General features: G+C 40.3%; 1 protein-coding gene across 1 annotated transcript in view; it reads right to left on the minus strand.

Annotated features, from left to right (window-relative positions):
• Positions 1–22189, minus strand: part of LRRC1 (leucine rich repeat containing 1) — a 135805-nt gene that overhangs the window by 24044 nt on the left and 89572 nt on the right. Inside the window, exons 5-9 of the mRNA XM_059401545.1 lie at positions 19841–19930; positions 4442–4498; positions 4099–4162; positions 3653–3727; positions 1648–1792 (exon numbers count right to left, since the gene is read on the minus strand). Coding sequence (XP_059257528.1) covers positions 1648–1792; positions 3653–3727; positions 4099–4162; positions 4442–4498; positions 19841–19930 — 431 coding nt within the window. The remainder of the gene's footprint in view (positions 1–1647; positions 1793–3652; positions 3728–4098; positions 4163–4441; positions 4499–19840; positions 19931–22189) is intronic.

Genomic DNA, 22189 nt, shown 5'->3' on the forward strand with positions numbered 1-22189 from the left:
TTCTATCTTAAAAGAAATGTAAAGCTGAAGAAAAAATGTTGAAAAAATTAACTTGCTTTGTGTGTTTTCACACAGCAGGGCAGGAGAACTAACAGAGTCATAAGTTCTTTGTTTAGCATAGTCAATAACCTACTAACACTGTTTCCAGAGAGCTTCCACCTGTCCTCACCGGCAGGAGAGGCCTTCTCCACAGGGCAGGGCACACTGAATTGAATCGAAAGATCTCCGTGCCACCGAGGAGTCTCCTTAACAATATTACTGGCAGGGCACCCGGGTGGCTCAGTGGGTTAAGCCTCTGCCTTCGGCTCAGGTCATGATCTCAGGGTCCTGGGACTGAGCCCGCATGGGGGCTCTCTGCTCAGCGGGGAGCCTGCTTCCCCCTCTCTCTCTGTCTGCTGCTCTGCCTACTTGTGATCTCTCCCTGTCAAATGAATAAATAAAATCTTAAAAACAAAACAAAACAAAAACAAAATGGTATTACTGGCAAGTGGTGTTGCCGCCTCTCCCTGAACACTTCAATTTACAGGGAGCTCATCCCTTCACTAAGCAGCCCAGACTAATTTGTAACCAATATTTCATTTATATCCTTCCCCTATAGCTGTCTGAACTAGAAGATGCAGTAACAAATCGACTTCTCTTCTATAGGACGGCCTCTCAAATGCTTGAGGTCAGCCATTTCACACTTCCTACTTCCTATGCCTAGCAACAAAATGTCCCCAGTTGCTACAACTGTTTTTGGATACCAAGTATCATTCTCACCGACCATCTCTACCTGGACTCAAAATCCCCATCAATTTTCCACCCAGGCCGAACCAAAAGACAACGTCTGTGTTCCTCCCCAGTTGTTATGATCAGATACTGCTTTCATCTTGACCAAACACCAGAAAGGAAGTGGTTCTCTGTCCTAGAGCTTCTTCAGCTACTGAAAATCCTTCAGAAACCTGCTTTGATATTTTGAATAAAAGCTAAACAAAGGTCAAAGACAGCAACACTTTGTTAACTATGTGGTTAAACATAGTTTCTTACAACCTCTAAGTGGCTTCGCAATGGTGGAGCTCTCGGTCCACGTCTGTTTATACCTTCGGAGTTTATTTTCTCACACAGGACTGAATGCCTTTAGGATAAAGGAAATGTCTGAACTAACTGATTTTAAAGGAAATGACAGACAATGGCTAAAGGAAAAGACTATTCTCGACGTATGAGAAAAGGATCAACTCAAACACACCATTCCTCCCTAGGTCATGTGGTGAGGTCAGAGTCACTTTCTCATTAACTACTTAGGATGCTCACATAAAAATTTCAGAGTTTTATTTTTGAGACTGTTCCCATGCCTGAAACTTATCTATTATTCAGACTAATCTCTACTGAAAACAATGGAGACAAGATACGGAAGAGACAGAGGAGTCAACACTTAGAAGTAATCATACCTATAACTGCTACCGGAACCAGGATGACAGAAATACTTGCCTATCAAGAAACTTCAAGTGCATTAAATGTTCTCTGCATTCCTTCTTTAAGAACAAATAAATGAGACTAAAGGAGCCACATCGCCAGCCTCTGAGGGTGGTGACCAAAGGATCAGAGTGATCTCCAAAGGCCTGAAACAACAGCCAGCACCTTTAGTAGGGAATTACTTTCCGTACTTACCGATGCCATCTGGAATCACTTCTAGTAAGTTCTGGGAAATGACTAAATCCGTTAATGAAGTCAGGCCACTGATTTCTTCAGGAAGTCTTTCCAACCTATTTTCAGAGACATCTAAGCACAGTAGGTTCTTCAGATTTCCTATTTCCTACATCAGTGACACAAAAAAGAGATTCATGCTTCAACCTGCCACAGTACAGAGGAATTTCTTACAGTGATTTTTCACAGTCAAATCCCAAAGTTGTCCCGAGGATGTTTCTTTAGAGTTTATCTATATGAGAAGGCTGGAGTAAATTTCCAGACCCCTTTCCAATGAAAACGGGAAGCTGTAAAAATCACAGACCCGGCTCTGGGAGGGATGCCAAGCCCTCCAACTTCAGGCAGGCAAGGAATCATTCTCACGTAACAGATGAAGAGACTGGCACCAAGAGAACAAATGACTCTATGGTTACATAATTTTAAAAAAGGGAGTCTCGAATCCAGTTCCTCAGGTTTTGGAATCAATCACTTCAATAAGCAACTCATACTTCAGGGTGACCCTGAGATTTTCTGTTAAGAAACAATCTGTAGGGCGCCTGGGTGGCTCAGTGGGTTAATGATCTCATGATCTCAGAGTCCTGGGATTGAGTCCTGCATCGGGCTCTCTGCTCGGCAGGGAGGCTGCTTCCTCCTCTCTCTCTCTGCCTGCCTCTCTGCCTACTTGTGATCTCTGTCTGTCAAATAAATAAATAAAATCTTAAAAAAAAAAAAAAAAGAAAGAAACCATCTGTACACACACACACATACACACATACACACTCTCTCTCTCTTTCTCTCTCTCTCTCTCTTCTCCCATCATGCCCCAGAGCTGGTGTATTACTTTCCTAATAACCCCGTGGTATTTTATTCCCCATCCTGTGACTCCGAAAATAATGAGAATTCTCCCAACCAGGATTTCTCCTAATTTCCTAGAGAAATCTAGATATTAATCAGACCTTCACCACATCAGTTGCTAATCTGTCTCCTTTCTCCAAATGCAGCCAAGACCTCAGAAAGAGACTGCAATTATCTCCTTCCTTCCCTTGGCTGTGAGTGAGGTCCTCATACTTTCAGTGCTGTAACTACATCCAAAACATGCTACGAGTGCTTCGTCCTGGAGTTCGACCTCCTGCATCAACACGGCCTTCCTCACCTACAGCACACGGCACCATCACACCTGCTTCAGCCCACTGAGCAGACACCTGACCATCTGATCTGCTTTAAACTAGGGGCACCTAGGCCATCAGAAAATACACCCGGACTTTAAAGACTGGCTATAAGGTATATCAAAGAAAGAAATTCAGGAATAGTTAGAGAAAAATTGAGTAAGAGGAAAACGCTTGTTTTTTTAATTGCTGGGTTTGTTGGCTTATGTTTCTTTCTTTACCAGAAGGCAAGTCTGCTTACAAAAGGACTCCACGAGATGACTATGTACCTAGAAGTCTGTGCAGACTCTAATTCATTTGGAACACGGTTCTCACATTTGATAGGAGTTGGAAAAACCTTAACACTATGACAAAACAGCTAAAACATAAGCAGTATTTGCAAAAATCGTGACATAAAAGCTTTTAACATTTCTTTTACATCAACTATTACAGAACAGAATGTGGTCACAATCATCCCAAAGCACTTGGCACATCACAGACTGTCAGAAATGGACACCATCTAAGACTCAGGAGTCCTCACAATTTACAAAGTTGCTGGGCTTGAAGTAAGCCACATGGGGAGCAAGGATGAAATAAAATACAGACTTCACCAACTAAAGGATGTATTTTCTATCTTTAGAAATTGTGGGTTGAGGCTTTCAATTTTTCTGTGGCAATGTAGCATGATGAATGCTTAATATATGTTACCAAATGTGCTTTTTCAACCAATGTTTTTGGTTTCAAGATCCCCATTATAGAAAATTTCACATAGTAGCAGGGAATACATGAGTGGTGCCTGTGGTTGTTTTATAATTTGGGGGAAAAAATGTAAAATCACCACTTACCTGAGGTAATTCTGATAGCTGATTTCCATCCAACCAGAGATCCTTTAGATGTAAGAGAGCTCCAATTGATTCTGGCTAAAACAACAAAAAACAATGCTATGGTAACAAAGTTCCAATGTTGAGTCTTCCACTAAGAAAGAATCCCAATTCAACAGTTAATAAATGGGTACTATAGAGGATGTCTGTTGGGACTTTTCCAATACAAGTCCCCCATCCTAAAAGCACTCCCAGTGCTCTCCAAGAATGCTGGTGATTTCCATTTATGCCCGTCATCTCTAGTCCTGACCCCCCCCCCCACCCCTACATCATAATTCTTAACATGTATGAACTGAAGCATATTCTCTCATGTTGCCAAGCTATATCTGTGAAAATACACCCCTACAGATTTCCCCTAAAATACCACATAGGGACAAAATTAAATCTAAATCTCTTCGATACAGACTTACCAAATTATATATTTCATTGTTTCCTAAATCAAGTTCTTCTAGTCTCCGCAGCTGGGTAAGAGAACTATTAAAATAAAGAAGAAGAAGGAACTCTTAGAGAGTACTTAGAAATGCTGAGCAACATGGTATTCCTCACTTGGATTCATTTCCAAAAACATTCAAACTGCATGGTTCTAAGAATTACCAAGTAAAAACTATTAAGGGAAGGCTGGCATCTCCCAAACTTTCCAAAAGACACAGAATCTCTTTTTGACAAAGTACTGTAGTACTTATTTTTTTTTTTTTAATACTTGAAGAAATTCATGTAGTACAAAATCCCCTCTTGTTTTGCCCAGAGACTCACTCAGGAAGATATGTAAGAAGATTCTCTCTCAGTTCCAGGGAAGCCAGGTTATAAAGACTAGAAATGAACAAGAGGAAAAAAAATATAAGGAAAATTCCTGAGATTCTTCTTCCCATTCTCCCTTTCATAATATACTCCACAAATAGCAATTCTTAATAAAACCTCATCACTTCCTCCCAGGAGAAAAATATGTATAACCACTACCCCTATCCTCATTAAAAACAACATACTATCTACCTCCTCAGTTTTAATATTAAAATAAAAAGAGAAGCATCATCAATGTAAAGCACCCTTATTTAAATACTTGTACAGTTGATATGTGAAAATAAGTCAGTAGTCCTTAAAGACAAACTACTGCTTGGAACCAAGATAGAAGCCAACTGTATGCTTCCAGACTTTAGAATGTCAAATATGTGCAGGTACCATAAAAAACAGTAATGCCTTTAATCTCACAAAGATCACAGCTCTTCTTCCAAACACCAGTGAGAGACCAACCATGTTTGATAGTAGGCATCTCAGTCCAGAGGGTCCACATGCTATACCTAAGATCACAAATTCTAGGGATGCCTGGGTGGCTCAGTTGTTAAGTGTCTGCCTTCGGCTCAGGTCATGATCCCAGAGTCCTGGGATGGAGTCCTGCATCAGACTCCCTGCTCAGTGGGGCTTCTGTTTCTCCCTCTGCCTCTGCCCCCCCCTGTTCCTTGCTCATGTTCCCTGGCTCTCTCTCGCTCTCTCTCTCTCCCAAAAACACATAAAATCTTAAAAAAAAAAAAAAAAAGACCACAAATTCGCAGAGTACCTGGAAGCAACAGTATGGAAATAATGGCCATTTAAATGCATTAAGGACACCTCACGTGGTGCCCAGCACAAGACCGATTCAATAAATGGGAGCGGTAATGTTTGTTTCATTCCTATGGAACACTACAGTAGCATGCTTTTCTGCAGATTCTGTTGTCTCTCAGGTGTAATCCATGCCTACCAGGAGCACGATGAAAGGAGACAGATGTTTTCCCAGGACACTAATGATCTGGGTGGAAGCTTCATATGCAGTGGCGGCTCTGCCTCACCAGAAACCTCATATGCCCAGGGGACGTCAGCACGGGCACGCATTACTGATTCGGAAGGTAACAGATTCATCTATTACTCCACCAGGTGCTGTACTAAGCTCTGCACCAATCCCAAACTCAAGGTTTTGCTTGTATCACCACAGTAATGTTCAAATTTGGAGGATTTTTACCATGTAAGCACACAGAACACAAGGAGTCAAACATTATCCCAACACTCTAATCTGCCTTAATCTTCCATTTTCCTTCCAACATAAAAGCCAGAACCAAAGCTGGTTTCATAACATCAGAAAATGTAAATCTGATTTGCACAAACAATATATATACACATGTGAAGACTGTTTCCTGGAAAATGTATCTTAACTTGATGAAATGTACAAATTCTGCATCTCCTCCAATTTTAGAAAACAATACTTCTCACAATTAAGGCAGAAGCAAACAAAACTCTTCAGAACATATTTTTTTAAAAAAACAAAATCCCTGCTAACAATTATGAATTTAATGCTGACATTCTTAAGAAAAAAGGAAGGCCAAAGTTGCAGCAATGTAGCTCTACCTTGGGTGTGTCATGCATTCATACAGAAGACAGAAGAATGGGAAGGAGAGGGAGGTGAGAAGGAATTACCTGGTGTCTATTTCAAAAAGCAACCTGTACACGAGGGTGACAAGTAAACACTGCACTGCTTTGCTTTCAGCTTTGGTGTAAACCCTGGCCAGTTTCACTGGGGAGGTAGTAACCTTTAGCTATTTTCACATTCGTATTTTAACAATCACTGATGAAATTGTAATTTTATCTGTTCAACATTCATTGCTTTCACATCAATTTTGACGCATGAAAGGCACACACTAATAAAAGAAGGAAAAAGTCCTTGCTTCACAAACCTTACTGGCAGGCATCACTGAATGCCCTCATTAAAAGTGGTCTTCCTGGGGTGCCTAGGTGGCTCAGTCATTCATGATCCCAGGGTGCTGGAAAGGAGTCCTGCATGGGGTTCCCTGCTTAAAGAGGAGCCTGCTTCTCCCTCTGCCTCTTCCCCTTCCCTGCTCATGCTCTCTCTCTCTAACAAATAAACAAAATCTTTAAAAAATAAAATAAAATAGGGGCACCAGGGTGGCTCAGTGGGTTAAGCCTCTGCCTTCGGCTCAGGTCATGATCCCAGGGTTCTGGGATCGAGCCCCGCATCGGGCTCTCTGCTCAGCGGGAAGCCTGCTTTCTCCTCTCTCTCTGCCTGCCTCTCTGCCTACTTGTGATCTCTCTGTCAAATAAATAAATAAAATCTTAAAAAATAAAATAAAATAAAATAACAATAAAAGCAGCTTTCTGCAGGCCTTGATGCGGAGCATCGTCCTGAGGCCTCCCGCCTGACCTGGACCACCTGACCACTCTCTCTGGCATGGCATACAGCTCCTCACACACATCACACTCTCTCATACTATTGATTAGTAACGACCCAGCTGGGTGATGACAGGCCAAGGACACAATTAGGAACGGGGTGCTTTGTGTAAATTCCATTAGGAAGGGCCAAAAGCACAATCCAAGTCTGGTGGGAAGCCAAAACTCCTGCCCTCACCCCACACCGCCTTGAGGCATCTCAGGGGCCCTCTATTCTCTGGACTCTCTTAATAATTTCGATTTTAAAAGCAGCTATCAATCTGGGGCAAATATGTCAGTCTTACCTTCTTAACCGCACCAAGGACACAAGCACTAGCATAAACACAGGTTTATGTCATTTTAAAAACAGGGTACACATTTTTAAATTATCTTTACATTTTCTCTTGAGGGTAAAAGGCACAGGCCACAGTTACTAAAAGCAATAATGCTTGAGCAAAAACACTGCAAAAATGCCTGCAGACTTCCAACATTCTGCAAGTTAGCAGAACTTGCTAATGACCTGTTACAGTCAACGCATGGTTCCCACCACCACCATGCTAACACCCAAGTAAGCAGAATATCCTGTTAAGCAAAAAAGTTCTGATTCCAAAACTTCTTAGTTTCTACTGTTTGGAGGCCTTGGGGGAATGAGAATGTATGGGTGTTACAACAACAAAAAAACAGCTGATTTTTGTAACTTTTCAAAATTCAACAATTAATTTAAAACAAAGTATTTAAAATAAGAGCTTTTCTGAGGCAATACTTCCCCTAACTTTAAACTATTTAAAATGAAGGAACTCAAGCATTCCATCAGGCTGTGTGGACCCAGTGGCCAAATGTTACTCTGAGAAGAGTACATGGGGTCGGGCAGGGCGCAGGGAGTAGGGCCCGGCCCTGGCTCCACTCCTGGCTTGTCCCTCACTAAGTAGCTGCTGGACTGCCCAGCTCAGGTGCTACCCCAACCTACCCTAAAATAAAGATAATCATATCTACTATGGCAATTAGGGCAAACTACATTTTCCATTTTCCCATCAAGTCAAGACAGTGTTGCCCCTTATTTCCTTGAGACAGACCACAGCCCTGTGCAGTCAGGTACCTTCTAAGTGGGCCTGTCCTGCTACATGACACTCTACATCATAGGAGTCATCCCCGCTACGGAAGACTCCCTGAAGTGCAGCTCCCAGAGACAGTGAGCTGCTGGCCCTGGCCAACTTGTAGAAAGATACAAGTTGCACAGTCCCAGAGCAAGTACAGAATCCTGCCAGCCCTCTCCAAATATTCTACTAACAGCTTACATAAAAGGAGATCTGCCTGAATGCAGATTTAGACCAGAGAAATTAATATAAAATGGAATAACTAAATGAATGAACAAATGATCTCCCTTAGTCTTTCAGAATACAGCATGCATCGTCAATCCAGATATCAAGATAGTGCCTTCCCATCAAGGGAACATTCAATGTAGCACAAACACCTCTGCCTCCCTTATAGCACCTAATGAAGAAAAATATGCTCCAGCAAATGCGGCACTGGGGGAGTCAGACTCAGTTCTGTCCACTTCTGAGACCAGGCTCTTAATCCCTAGGCCGAGAGAAACAAGGAGACTCAGCCTCCACACGTCTTTATCAGCCACTTCAGTTAAAACATCAGAGTATAGAGACCAAAGAATATGCCAGGTGTTTCTAATATTTTACATGTGAGAAAATGAGACACTGGAGATGCAATATAAGAATTACTGGTTTTTAACACTTCGACTACTAGCAATGATACCAGCAGCTTATTATATGATAGATATAGTTGTAAGCCTTTATAAGAATCAGTAGTAAGTTTTCTGGTTTTTAACACTTCGACGACTAGCAATGATACCAGCAGCTTATTATATGATAGATATTGTTGTAAGCCCTTTATAAGAATCAGTAGTAAGGTTTCCTTCCACCTTCCTCCCTCATCTACCCAGTTTCCCACCACGGAGACCCTTCTCACTGAAAATCACCCGTTCTTTTGTTAGTTACTTGTGTATTCATACAGAGTTCTCTTTCATGCAAAGACAACAAGTATCTTCCCAGTCTTCACATGCAATTTATCCCACACACATCTAGAACTTTGCTTTGCTCTGATTTTTTTAAAAGATTTTATTTATTTATCTGTCTGAGAGAGAGAGACAGAGAGAGAGAGAGAGAGAGAGCACACAACCAGGGGGAGTGAGAGGCAGACAGAGGGAGAAGCTGAGCAGGGAGCCTGATGCAGGACTCAATCCCAGAATCCTGAGCCAAAGGCAGACGCTTAACTAACTGAGCCTCCCAGGCATCCCTGCTCACACAGATTTTTGTCTCATTTCTTATTTATAAATATCTGTACTTTTTTTTTTAAATAACTGCATAGTATCTCACTTCTATATACACCTTAATTTTTTAAACTATTCCCTCATTAACAGTTATTTTACTCCTTAATTTTAATATTTGGTGAATTAAACTTCTATGCAATACTGCTGGAGTGATTTCATCCCCATCCTACAAAAACATGATTTTCTCTTCTTCCTCTAACTCCTTTCCACTATTTCTACCAGCAAATGGGGTAAAACAACAATAACCACCACAAACAACTTAATGAGCTCTTACAGAAAAAGAGTACATTAAAGCATTTCTTCTGAACACATTAATGCTTAATGTTTTATACAGTTCATGAGAGCAGGGACAAAAGTTATAATGTAAGTCAGAATGTAGGCCATCTGTATTTTTAGGATTCTATTTCAGGGACTGGATGAGTGGTTACTTTAAAGAATTTACATCTGTTCTCCACTATACTTGAAAAATCCCCTTTTAATCCACTTGGATTTTTTTTTTCCATTTTGGTAGCCAAAATCATTAAGAAACTAAAGAATAAAATAAATTGAGGTAGAACAAGAAAACAAATGGTAGTACACTATAAAACCATTAAAATATACAATCTATAAATATTCATGGTAATATTATTTGACGGGAGAAAACACCACAATTATTAGGGACAGGGAGAATTTACATAAAATTTCTGCTTTTTAAATACCAAATTAGCATTTAAGAAAGCTATGGTAACAAATTTCTTTATGGTGGTTTTGCTCTAGAAACTTCTAAAAATATTTATTTTTGTTTTTGAAACAAACATTTTATAGAAATTCCTAGGCCTCAAAAAAGAGTAGGGGACGCCTGGGTGGCTCAGTGGGTTAAGCCTCTGCCTTTGGCTCAGGTCATAATCTCAGGGTCCTGGGATTGAGCCCTGCATCGGGCTCTCTGCTCAGTGGGGATCCTGCTTCTCCGTCTCCCTCTGACCTTCTTCCTCTCTTGTTCTCTGTCTCTCTCAAAAACTTTAAAAAAAAGGGGGGGGGGTGAGGGTAGGGGAGTAAGATTTATTCCTTTCAGGCAGCATGCACGAATATAATATAGGTAAGCAGCTTGGCCCTAGGCCTTATTAGTAAGGCCCACTAAAATTAAGGTCATCATTCCCAAGGGTAGCAGACACAAAATCAGACCTGCACCCTCTATTTCCATCTGCCAGGGAACCCAGGGCCTATGTACTTGCTCTACTTTTATTAGCAAATGGCATAATTAAATGTTTACTGATAATAACCATTTTGTGACTGATAGCTACGTTCTGGGCACCATGCCAGTCCGTTATATATTCCTTCTCCTATAAGAATGCTATTTTTTGAGGAGCAAATCTAAACAGAGTAGAGATATTTGGATATATTTAGACTAACTTATTTTTTGTTCTTTTTTTTTGAGGGTATGTTTCTTTAAAGGCCAAGGATAAGGAATTTCATGGAGACAGATACATAAAGTAAAGACAAATGCCCCCAGATGGAAACAGAGGCTCCCAAGATTCTCAAAATTCTCTACAAGTTCCCAATGGAGTCTTACAACCTCTCAACCTTGCTCCCACTCCTCGTGGCCCAAAGGTCTTGGAGGCTCTGGCTATGTGTACCGCCTTGTCACCAGGTGAGTAACTGATGTGAAATGACTTTAGTGCGTTACTCATGAGGCTACGTTAGAGAGCATTTCCTGCAAGAATAAAGAGGTCAGCCTCCCAGATACAACCTCATCCTTCAGCGACACCAGGCTTAAAGTTGGCCTAAAGATCCATCACCACTACCTAATTCTAGAAAACTGTCATCACCCACAAAGAAACTTCGGGTTTCTGTTGGCCATTTGGATAAGACACTACCTCACACCAGTCAGAATGGCTAAAATAAACAAGTAGGGAAATGACAGATGCTGGTGAGGATATGGAGAAAGAGGAACCCTCCTACACTGTTGGTGGGAATGAAAGCTGGTGTAGCCACTCTGGAAAACAGCATGGACATTCCTCATAAAGTTGAAAATAGAGCTAGCCTACCACCACACAGTTGTACTAGTAGGATTTACCCCAAAGACACAAACGTAGAAATCTGAAGGGGCACGTGCACCCGAATGTTTATAGCAGCAATGTCCACAGAAGCCAAACTATGGAAAGAACCTAGATGGCCGTCAACAGATGAATGGATAAAAAAGATGTGGTGTGTATATATATACAATGGGATACTATGCAGCCAAAAAAATGAAACCTAGCCATTTGCAACGACATGGATGGAACTAGAGGGTATTTTGCTGAGCAAAATAAGTCAGTCAAAGAAAGACAATTATCATGTGATCTCACTGATATGTGGAATTTGAGAAACAAGGCAAAGATCATTGAGGAAGAGAGGAAAAAATGAAATAAGACAAAACCAGAGAGGGAGACAAACCATAAGAGATTCTTAATTTCAGGCAACAAACTGAGCGTTGCTGGATTGGAGGGGGGGGGGGGGGGGGGGTGGCTGGGTGATGGACATAGGGGAGGGTATGTGCTATGGTGAGCACTATGAATTGTGTAAGACTGATGAATCACAGCCCTGTACCCCTGAAACAAATAATACATTACATGTTAATACAGATAAATTAATTAATTAAAAAAAAAGAAACTTCATATCCATCAGAGGTTGTTCCTTATCCCGGCTCTGCCCTCCCAACACTTACCCTCCCTCACTCCCTACCCCAGGCACTGGCAACCACTCATCTAATTTCTGTCTCTATGCATTTGCCTATACTGTATATGTCATTTGAATGGAATCAGATACTATGTGGCCTTTTCTATCGGCTTCTTTTACTTAACATGTTTTTAAGGTTCATCCTGTTGTAGCATATATTGGTATCCCAACAATACCTTTTTGGCTAAATATTTCATTAGATGAATATATCACATTTTGGTTATCAGTTAATCACTGATAGAAATGTGAGTTGTTTCTACCCTTTGGCTATTACGAATAAAAGCAGCTATGAACATCCATGTACAAGTTTTTGTGAGGCATGCTTTAAATTCTCTTTGGTAGTGGAATTGCTGGGTTATATGGTAGCTATGTCCAGCTTTTTGAAGTGGGACCTGCTCCTTCAAGTGTGGGGCATGCATCTCTTTACATTCCCACCAACAGTGGATGAGAGTTTCAGTCTCTACACATCTTCACCAACATTTGTTATTATTGGTTTTTATTAGAATTAGTGGGTCTAAAGTGGTATCTCACTGTGGTTTTGATTTGCTTTTATCTGATAACTAAAATGATGTTGAGCATCTTTTTATGTGACTATTGGTCATTTATCTTCTTTGGACAAATCTCCATCTTTATTTTTTTTAATTGGGTTATTTATCTTTCACTGTTGAGTTTTAAGAATTCTCAATATATTATGGATACAAGGCTCTTATCGGATACATAATTTGCAAATATTTTCTGCCACCTGTACATTTTCTTTTCACTTTCTTCATAGTGGACTTTGATGCATAAAGTCTTTAATTATGATAAAGTCCAGATTTATCCATTTTTTTCTTTTGTTGTGTGGGCTTTTGGTGTCACATCTAAGAAACCACTGTCTAATCCAAAGTCATGAAGATTTACCCATATTCTTATAAGAGTTTTAGCTCTTACAATTAAGTCTTTGCTCCATTTAGAATTAATTTTTGTATGTGGTGTGAAGTAGGGGGTGGGACTTCATTCTTTTGCATATGGATGGATAGTCAGTTGTCCCAACAGCATCTGTTGAAAAAACTATTCTTCCTCACTGAACTGGTTTGGCACTCCTGTCAAAATCAGTTAACTATAAATGGCAAAGGTTTATTTCTGAATTCCCAATTCTATTCCAGTGAACTCTGTGTCTATCTTTTTGTCAGTACCACACATATTGATCACTGAACCTTGCTAGTTACGTTTTGAAATCTGGAAGTGTCAATCCTCCAATATTGCACATCTTCTTTAAGACTGTTTTGGCTATTCTGGGTCTCTTATATCTCCATTTGAATTTGGGGCTCAACATGTCAATTAGTGCAAAACAAAAAAAAATGCCAACTAGAATTCTGATGGGGATTGAGTTGAATAAGTAGATTTATTTGGGGAGTATTGCCATCATAACCATACTAAGTCTCCTAATCCATAAACACTGAATGTCTTTCCATTTATTTAGGTCATTTTTACCTTCTTTCAACAATGTTTTGTACTTTGCTATATACGTGTCTTTCATTTCTTCTGTTATATTTATTCCTAACTATTTCATTCTTTTTGGTGCTTCATAAAGGGAACTGTTTTCTTAATTTCATTTTTGGTTTGCTCAGTGCTAGCATACAGAAATAAAACGGATTTTTACATTTTAATCTTGTATCCTGTAATCTTGCTGAATTCATTAACTAACTCCAATAGCTTTTTGTGGATACTTTCTATATAAGATCATGTTCATCTGCAGGCTAACCCATTTTTGAAAAGTAAAAAAAAAAATCAGTGTGGGATTTGAGTAGAAATTGATAAAACTGATCTCAAGAAAAATATTTCATTAGCATGTTTTTTGAAAGACAAATTCACTTACACTTTGTACCAACATTTGAAAACTCCTTAAAGCAAAAGTATCCTTCCTGGCTTTACCGGTAGAATCCTCCAAGACATTTTAGTGAGAGTAAAGCAAAAAGTCATTGTTCACCAAACATTTTTTTCAAGGGCCTATCTGAAAAGTCAGTATTATTCAGCCAGTGTCCTTAAAGCCTACCCAAGCCTGGGAACTCTATGAAGACCATAAGGAATGCTTCCCTTCTTGGCTGTTGCCTTCCCATGATAACTGGCAATTTCAGTGATATGTAGTCATTTACTTAATTTTACCCCCAGGGTTTACTTTTTTTTTTTTTTTTTTTTAATTTTTTATTTTTTATAAACATATATTTTTATCCCCAGGGGTACAGGTCTGTGAATCACCAGGTTTACACACTTCACAGCACTCACCAAAGCACATACCCTCCCCAATGTCCATAATCCCACCCCCTTCTCCCAAACCCCCTCCCCCCAGGGTTTTCTAAAAGGGATATAAAGAGGTCTTTATAAAATGCAAACATGTAAAAAACTTCATGACATAGAAAGTGCAGGTTCTTCATGGAACAAAGTAAGTTCAAAACCCCAGCTCTTCCAGCCACCAACAACACAAATCTGGGTGAACTATCTATCCCCATTTCACAGGCAAAGCTTACGAAACTCAGGATGGTTAACACTAACCACGAGTAGTATTGCTGTACTGATGCTGTATATGTGCCTAACAGAGCATCCCCCCCTTGTAAATGTCAGCAATACAGCTCCTCCAACTCCTCAGTTTCCTGCAACTCATGGTACAGCTGCTCTCACTGATCATCAAAATTAGCTATGAGCTTTCTCATTTTTGTCTCATAACAAAAGCAGAAAAGGAAATGTGATAAATGTCAGAACTGATATTAAGAGGAAGAAGCTTGGGATGCCTGGGTGGCTCGGTCAGTTAAACGTACGACTCTTGATTCCGAACGGGGTCCCGAGATCAAGACCCACTCTCCCCCTCCACTCCTTCCCCTACTCTTACTTGCTCTAAAAAATCCTAAAGCAAAGAAGCTTACCAGTTCTTCTGGCGAGATTTTTTTCCACCCTGAAAATATATACTAAAATCTGTCCCTAATGGCTCCTTTTATCAGGGAAACTAAGCAATTATTAATGGACAACAATTATTCTTCATTAGAAGGTTTTAAGAGCAATGGAGATAGGTTTCTTTTTTTCCATAGTTTCTTCTTTCATCAACACTATGGCATTAAGCCAGAAAAGTGACTGCATAGGAACATGCCAATGTGGTCCTCAGAAAGCTTTAAGAACCCAACTGGGTTGCCTCATCAGGTTGGAAGATAGCAGAGTGAAGGAGGTAACACTGTGCGTCTGATCCCGGGTACTCATTCGTTATGTCAGAGCAACACCAGGGTTGGTCTAGACACAAAGAAAGTTTAACAACCAAAGACTCCCCCACTTACAGCGTACAATATGATCCAGGTGCAAACACTTGAACACTGAACCACTAAACCTCTATGTACAGATAAAAGACTAATGCGCTCACTGTGTGGGTAGTAAAGCATCGGTCAGGGAACCTGTGCGTTGAGGATCTACATCACCTCTTCCCATCGTTGGAGAAGGCTTGACAAAAGAGGTAGAATTTCAATCATTTAGTGAGGACAAACCTCGGCCAGTTGGTAAAGACAGGAAACAGGGAAACAATTTTAAAGCTCATTGTCATGACAGGCTCTGAAGCCTTGCACTGGCTTTGAGCAAAGCGTGCTGGGTCTACATCACGGTAAAGGCTCCATGGTGCAGTAGACAAGTAGTACTGGGCAGCAGCAACAGTGGTCTCCACACTTCACTTGAAAATTATTTGCTGCAGACTTTTTTCAGGCAAATATTAAATGCAACATCAATATAATCAATAAATTTGTGCCTGCCCTGGCACAAACAAGGATCAGCAAAGCCCACCCACCAGAGCACCTTTCGTACTCTCCACAGTGGCAGAGTTCACTGCGACCCCTAGGGACCTGAAAAAGAACTGAAGAACCACCATCCAGCTTAACTGACTCCTAGTCTCTTCCAGAATGGGGGTCCTCACACACTTAAGTACACAGATGTACTTTTCACTTAATGTTCTTTAAGTAAAAAAGGAAGCATTTAAAAATATTTTATTAAAAATTTGAATAAAAAATCTTTTGTGCTGTCAGTGTGAGAGCCCTGTATTATGTAGCCAATTTTTTTGTTTTATGTCTGGGGACAAAACTATTGGTTCTAAATTATTTTAATGCTTGGTGTAATGGCTATGCTAGGTGAAAAAAATTCTTCACAAGTTACACTGACTCTTTCAAGAGAACCATATTCTCACCTTCATTTATTAAATCGTCATACTAATTTTTAAAAGTATCCTCTGCTTATGGTAAGATCTTTATTGAAATTCTGCTGATAAATCGTCCCCGCCCCCCGATATCAGTCACTTGTTTAGGAAGACTTATCAGAAGTTGCTGTGTTTTTGTATCTTTAACAAAAAAGAATTTTAAAAACAAAATCTTTTGAAGACGAGTTAGCATCTCACTCACTGTTAAACATCACCTTTACTTTGAAGGACAAGGTACCACACTAATGTGCCATCACAGAAAAGGGTCAGCAAATTGGGGACATTACAACTTTTTAGTAAAAGAAAAAATGTGTGACTTTGCATGAGGGAACCAGTGTGCTCCAGTGTGGTTCAAAAGATTTTCGTGATTATTCCTCGTCTCATTGAGATGTATTAGAAGGACTCTACTCTTCCAGAGACTTGCGTTATTAAAGTAACCACAGTGCTGGCACCTGGCCATGGAGTGTAGGATGTGAGCTGTAGTGCTCTGCACCCCTGGAAAGCACGACCGCCGTGTGATGCCAGTTCCCTCCCACACCCTGATGGCCAGGGCTCTGTGCTCCCCAGTGTTCCTAAAAGGGCACTCCAGGATTCAGTGGAGCAACAATTTCGGCTCTCATGCACTGGGGTGCCCAGGGAAATAGCAGCCAGCTCACAGGCACACCACAGAATACTTGACACTTGAGAGGGACACGGCAAGACTCCACATCTTTTAGCCGCTACGTGAACCACGAGCTCAGATCATTCGGTTTCCACACTAGACAGCGTGACATTCCTTCTAAGACATTGTATCTTCGCAAAGCTGGGTTTTCAGTGACAAAAGGCAACTACCGGGTGAAAAATCAGTGTAGAACGGGAAAAGAGGTGGTGGTGTGAGAGGCTGGGCAGTGCCCGGCAGGGACCTACATCCTGCAGAAATATTTGGCAATGTTTAAAAATGAAATAAAAATATTTATTCTTTCCATTTATAGGTATTGCTTTTTCAAATAGCTACCAGGTTGTTAGGGCAGAAGTACTTAAGTTGGTTAGAGTTACCTATTTAATAACTGCCCCAGTTAGATATCACCAGGGCCACTAAGAAAAGGTTGCTATGCGCTAGGAGTAGTGGGAAACACGGGGCAGAGACCATAAGAGTGTGCTCCTGTTCCAAATTTGCCATCAACCCCCAAACACTCCTCCAGTTGCCCGACCATTGGCAAACCAAACACACTATGGGACAGATGCTCACTGGTGGCCCCAGCTTTGAGGCACGGCAGTTGGCTTGCCCTAAAGGCCTCGCACTCTTCTCCAGGCTGGACGCTCCTGCCTCTCGTGGGATGGCCTATGTCCTTGACACATCCATAGCTTTCCCAGTTCATGCCCAGTACTTGCTAGTTGCTGAAAAGAGAAACTGAGGTCCCATTTTCAGTGATGCTCAAAAGACAAACACTGAGGGGGCTGGGGCATTTGACCCATAAGCCAAATTAATTTACACAAAAACTATCATTTCAGAATCTACAAAGATAACAGTGACTCTGATCATTCAGATGTCCACTTCATTCAGATGTCGTCCTTTCCAAATTTTTTTGGAATATCAAATGTTTGTGCCTGAATTATAAAACCATACTATCTCTGAGTAGTTGTTTGGTTACTAAGTATTTGGTTCAGTGCTCTAGAACCATTTCCTCAAGAAACCATTTGGGAATCCCCTGGGAAACTGAACAATTGTTTTTATGAGGTAAGTCCATAAGTTTCAAATACTGACTTGCTTAAAAATGTAGTATACTTATGCATTTCCACAACAGTTTGCCATTTCAACTGTTTCAAGGTCCTTTTCAAGGTCCCTTCCAGTCTAGGACGCCAGAAGTGCCCAATCTTTTCTAAGGAGTCTGTTCTTTGTTCTTTTCTACTAAGTGAAAACTTGCTGTTACTTTAGCGTGCATAAATCTTAAATCCAACAGGTAGAAATCACGGAGTCTCTTCTTTGATTAAAAATAATAACAATCAGGAACAGAAAACTTCCCTTTTCTCATGTTCACAAATTGACCTAATAGGAAATAGTTGATTCACTTATCTGCCTCGTATTCTTATTTCCTGGGTGATGATTCACCACAGGGTACAAATTCAAAGTGAGAGTTTGTTTTAGATGCAATCAGTATACATAAGGCCATAATAGTAACACAAGATGATTAAGTCTAAAATCAAAACAAAACACAACAGTACCCTTACTATTGACAGAAAATGGAGATAAACAAGAAATCCTAAAAACACTGACAGAGTACATATACTAACAGAAAAGATAGAACAAAGGATATGTAATTTATTCTAAAATGATTATTAACACTTTCCAGTAAAACAATACAGTGGGGAGTGACAGGGGTACTTTTGTCTATAAGAATATATTTTCTCTCAAAGCATTCAGGCTTATTAAAAAGGATATGAACTGGGAGACAGAAGGGGTGAACAAGCAGGCAGTGGCAGGCTGAGAAGGAAAAGGAAGGAGAGTATCAAGGGAATTAGATTCCAGAGATTCCTGAGGAGGAAGGGGAGTCAGTTTAGGTATTTAAATGGCTACTACTATATTCATTAGAAATACATCAATCTTGACACAGCAAAAGCGGTAAGTCATGAAATCCACAGTATGACATTATTGTTTCCTCTGCAACAGATCCCATAAACTCAGAGTGTACTGGGGGCTTCCTGTCTCCTTCCCCTCCTGAGACATTAAGGACACAAATCTGCATCAGCAAGTCTACTGACAAATGTTTAAACAGCTTGCATCTCAGAAAAGCATGAACTTGCAGGCTGAAACAGGGGTCAGCCGGCTGTCTTCCGCCTGCATAGGAGGGAGAGGAGGGCAAACTTGTCTGTGAAAAACAGGCTACTTCCACAGACCTCTGGAGAGAGACCCTTTGCAGAACAGACATCTGTCAGACACACTGCAGTTCTCAAAAACGAAATTTCTGTTTTGCCTTAGGACTCAGGCAGGACAGGTGAGCACAAAGGAAATCTTTTATGACCCTGGGGAACACTGGTCCACCAGCTTTGGTCGGCCAGGTTGGGCTTTTAGTTTAAGTGGTAAGGCATGAATCATGAGCCTGACTTAACCCACTGCATGTCCTGGAGGTACAGAAAAGATCTGCTGAGATAATTAATTCATCTGAGGGAATGAGTAAGAGAACATTTTTATTTCTTGACATAGCCGTCCTCCCTGACCTCTAAGCCAGGAACATGGAAATGTACTCATCCCAACCCATCAGTCTCCCAGTTCCACACCTGCTCTCCAAACACACTGTCCCCCCTCCCCCACTATTCTCTGGTCTGTATGGACAAACACTGGTGGACACAGCCGCTGTTCAGTGGTACCCACTCCAAGTTTTCAATAAAATCGCCAAGAGTCATAGTTCCTAACACTACCACTACCTAACTTATTAGCTGCCTATACGACCGGCGTGACCTTGTTTGCTTAAGTTAACTACTTTGGAATCCAACAGTTTGAAGAGCATGTCCAAACAAATTAGGTTTTTCAGTAGTAACAAGCAGCATTATCGTTTTTGGCCCTTAAAATGTAGGGGCAACTGAAAGCAAAAAACACTGGAGTCCGGTTATAATCCTTCTTTAGGGTGAGATTTGAGACTGGATAAGAGGCTTTCTGAGTAGAAAAATCAAGGCTGTAAAAGAGGAGGCTGAAGTGGATGCTATAAACACCCTTCCACCCTGACATACACAAACCTCACAAAAAACTTACTTGCCAATATTTTCAGGCAGGGACTGCAGTGAGATGTCATTTACAGAAAGACACGTCAAATTCTGTAATTCAGGAAAGCTTTCTGGCAATCTGAAACAGCAATGACAACAAAATGTTGTTAACTGAAAAAGAAAAGTGCATGTACAGTGTAAACTAGACATAAATACAATGAGTTTTGCCATATGTTAACTGAAATAACCTCCTATAAACTAAAGTATAAAAGGCATGTTTGCCTTGTCTTTCTAGACAGAAGACACTGATAAGGAAAAAAACCCACGGCTTGATTTACCTAGAAGTACAGAGGCATGATAAATGCTTGGTGGGGGGATCCAGAAATAATTAGAAAAGATATGCAAGCTCTCAGAATAAAGGAGAACAAATGCTGTGGCAGAAAGAAACAGGTAAATAGCTGCTGAAGCGGAAAGTGACTATGAAAACACTTGATTGATTAGCAGAAAATAAAGAGAAAGTTTAGCCCAGAAGATTATAATAAAACATAGCATAGCAGCTTAATAATTTTTGTTCTGTAGATTATAATACCCAAGGCAAAGCTATGAATTACTCAGAAGTGATCAATTGACAGCAATTGCTGCTTTCTTAATATTTTTCTTTTAACTCGATTTAAGATGCCAGTCACTTGAGATTATTATATGTTTCACTATGTTCTACACAAAAGGAAATTTTTATACTTCCCTTAAATTCTACTGAAGAGTTAGGTTTCAAAATAAAAATATTCAAAAACTTGCAAAGAAAGCTCACTTTTAATATTTCTATGGTTACCTCCAGTTATGGAGGAAAAAAAAAAACTAAAGTTAAAAAGATCTTGTTGAATCTAAAATGCCAAAGGTCTTTATACATAAATCTGCTGATATAGACAACAGAACACATGACCCATTTTTTTTGGAGGGGGAGAAGGAGGGGTAGGAAGAACTTCTTGCTTTAGCGATAGCCTCTGCATTAAAATCTTTCATTTTTTTTTTCTTTTCCTAGGTTCCTTTTTTTAAAAAGCAAATTCTAGGTTACTGTTTAACATAAAATATAGGTAATTCTAAGCTTCAAAAGCAAATCCAAGCCCTGTAAGATGAGAGTTCTAGGATTTTATTATTATGAGTGAGATACATTCTCAGGAATGGTGTTGAAACCTCTTCCATAGCATAACAGAGGTAAGATTTTTTATTTATACTTAAGAAGATGCAACTACATCTGCTTACCTGAGTTTCTACTTAAAGTACATATCATTTTATAAAACTAGCTAAAATGATTTTCAATATAAAGAAAATGTCTTTTTAAATGGCCAATTTCCTTTTTTAACTGGCTGTCAGCATTAAGGGCTGAACCTGTAAGTGTGAGGCGGAAGCACAGACATCGGGCTCAAAGAAGGGAATTCTAGACTGAGCTACCACTCAGAGGCCACATCATCTCAGAAGGTCATTTAGCCTCTCAGCCTCGTTTCTTCAGCCATAAAATAAGTAGGTCAAACTCAATAATGTTTCAGGTCCTTTCCACTCACAGATAAGTCGCCATAATTCTTAAAGGAGTGCACCTGCCAAATCAAAAAGGCTTTAAGAAACCTCCCAAATGTGAAGCCAGGATAAAAACTGAGTAAAGCCTCCTACAATGTGGGTGTGTTCTGGTCCAGGGAGTTTTGAGATAATGCTAAAGTCATGTGTCAGCAGGCATTAGGAAAGGAAAACTAAAGAGGGAGAAAAGGGGATTAAGCAATTGAATGGCTTAAAAAAAAAAAAAAAAGGAAAAAAACCTCCAGGGTAGCATAATGAGTATTTCCCAGCTGCCTAAACCTACACGCTGCCTTAAGGATAAATAGCTTAGTTCAGTTTACTCCATTCCAGAAATTAAGGGAGAGCTGGAGGTAAAATGATAAACAACAGAGGAATATAAGTTAACTTTCTCAGTTTAATTGGGAAGTCTTGGTCAAGGTAAAAACTTAAATATAAGTTCCAAGTGTTAATGAAAAAAGTACACATTGAACATCTCAGAAGCCCCAGAGGGGATTCTGGGGAGTAAGTAAAGGCTTCCCAAAGAAATGTCATGCGGAATATACACCTTACAGGAGTGCAGAAAGAGCAGAGAGTGAAACAAATGACCTATGAGCACTTTATAACAGCGAGTGTGATGTCTGACACAGGCAACCAAGGGCAATGAACGTGGAAACACAGGCCAAGTTCAGACACAGGAAAGGGGAGGCGGCCCAACACCTGGAGAAACAAGGACTTTTCCTCGGGGACAGGGACTACAGAAAGGATTGAAGAACAGGGACAACTGTATAGAGGATGGTTAAGAAAAAAGACAAGACTTGAGGGCAGTGATGAGTTAGAGCTCACTAAATTT

This window comes from Mustela nigripes, chromosome 5, assembly GCF_022355385.1.
Source record: "Mustela nigripes isolate SB6536 chromosome 5, MUSNIG.SB6536, whole genome shotgun sequence".
NCBI lineage: Eukaryota > Metazoa > Chordata > Mammalia > Carnivora > Mustelidae > Mustela > Mustela nigripes.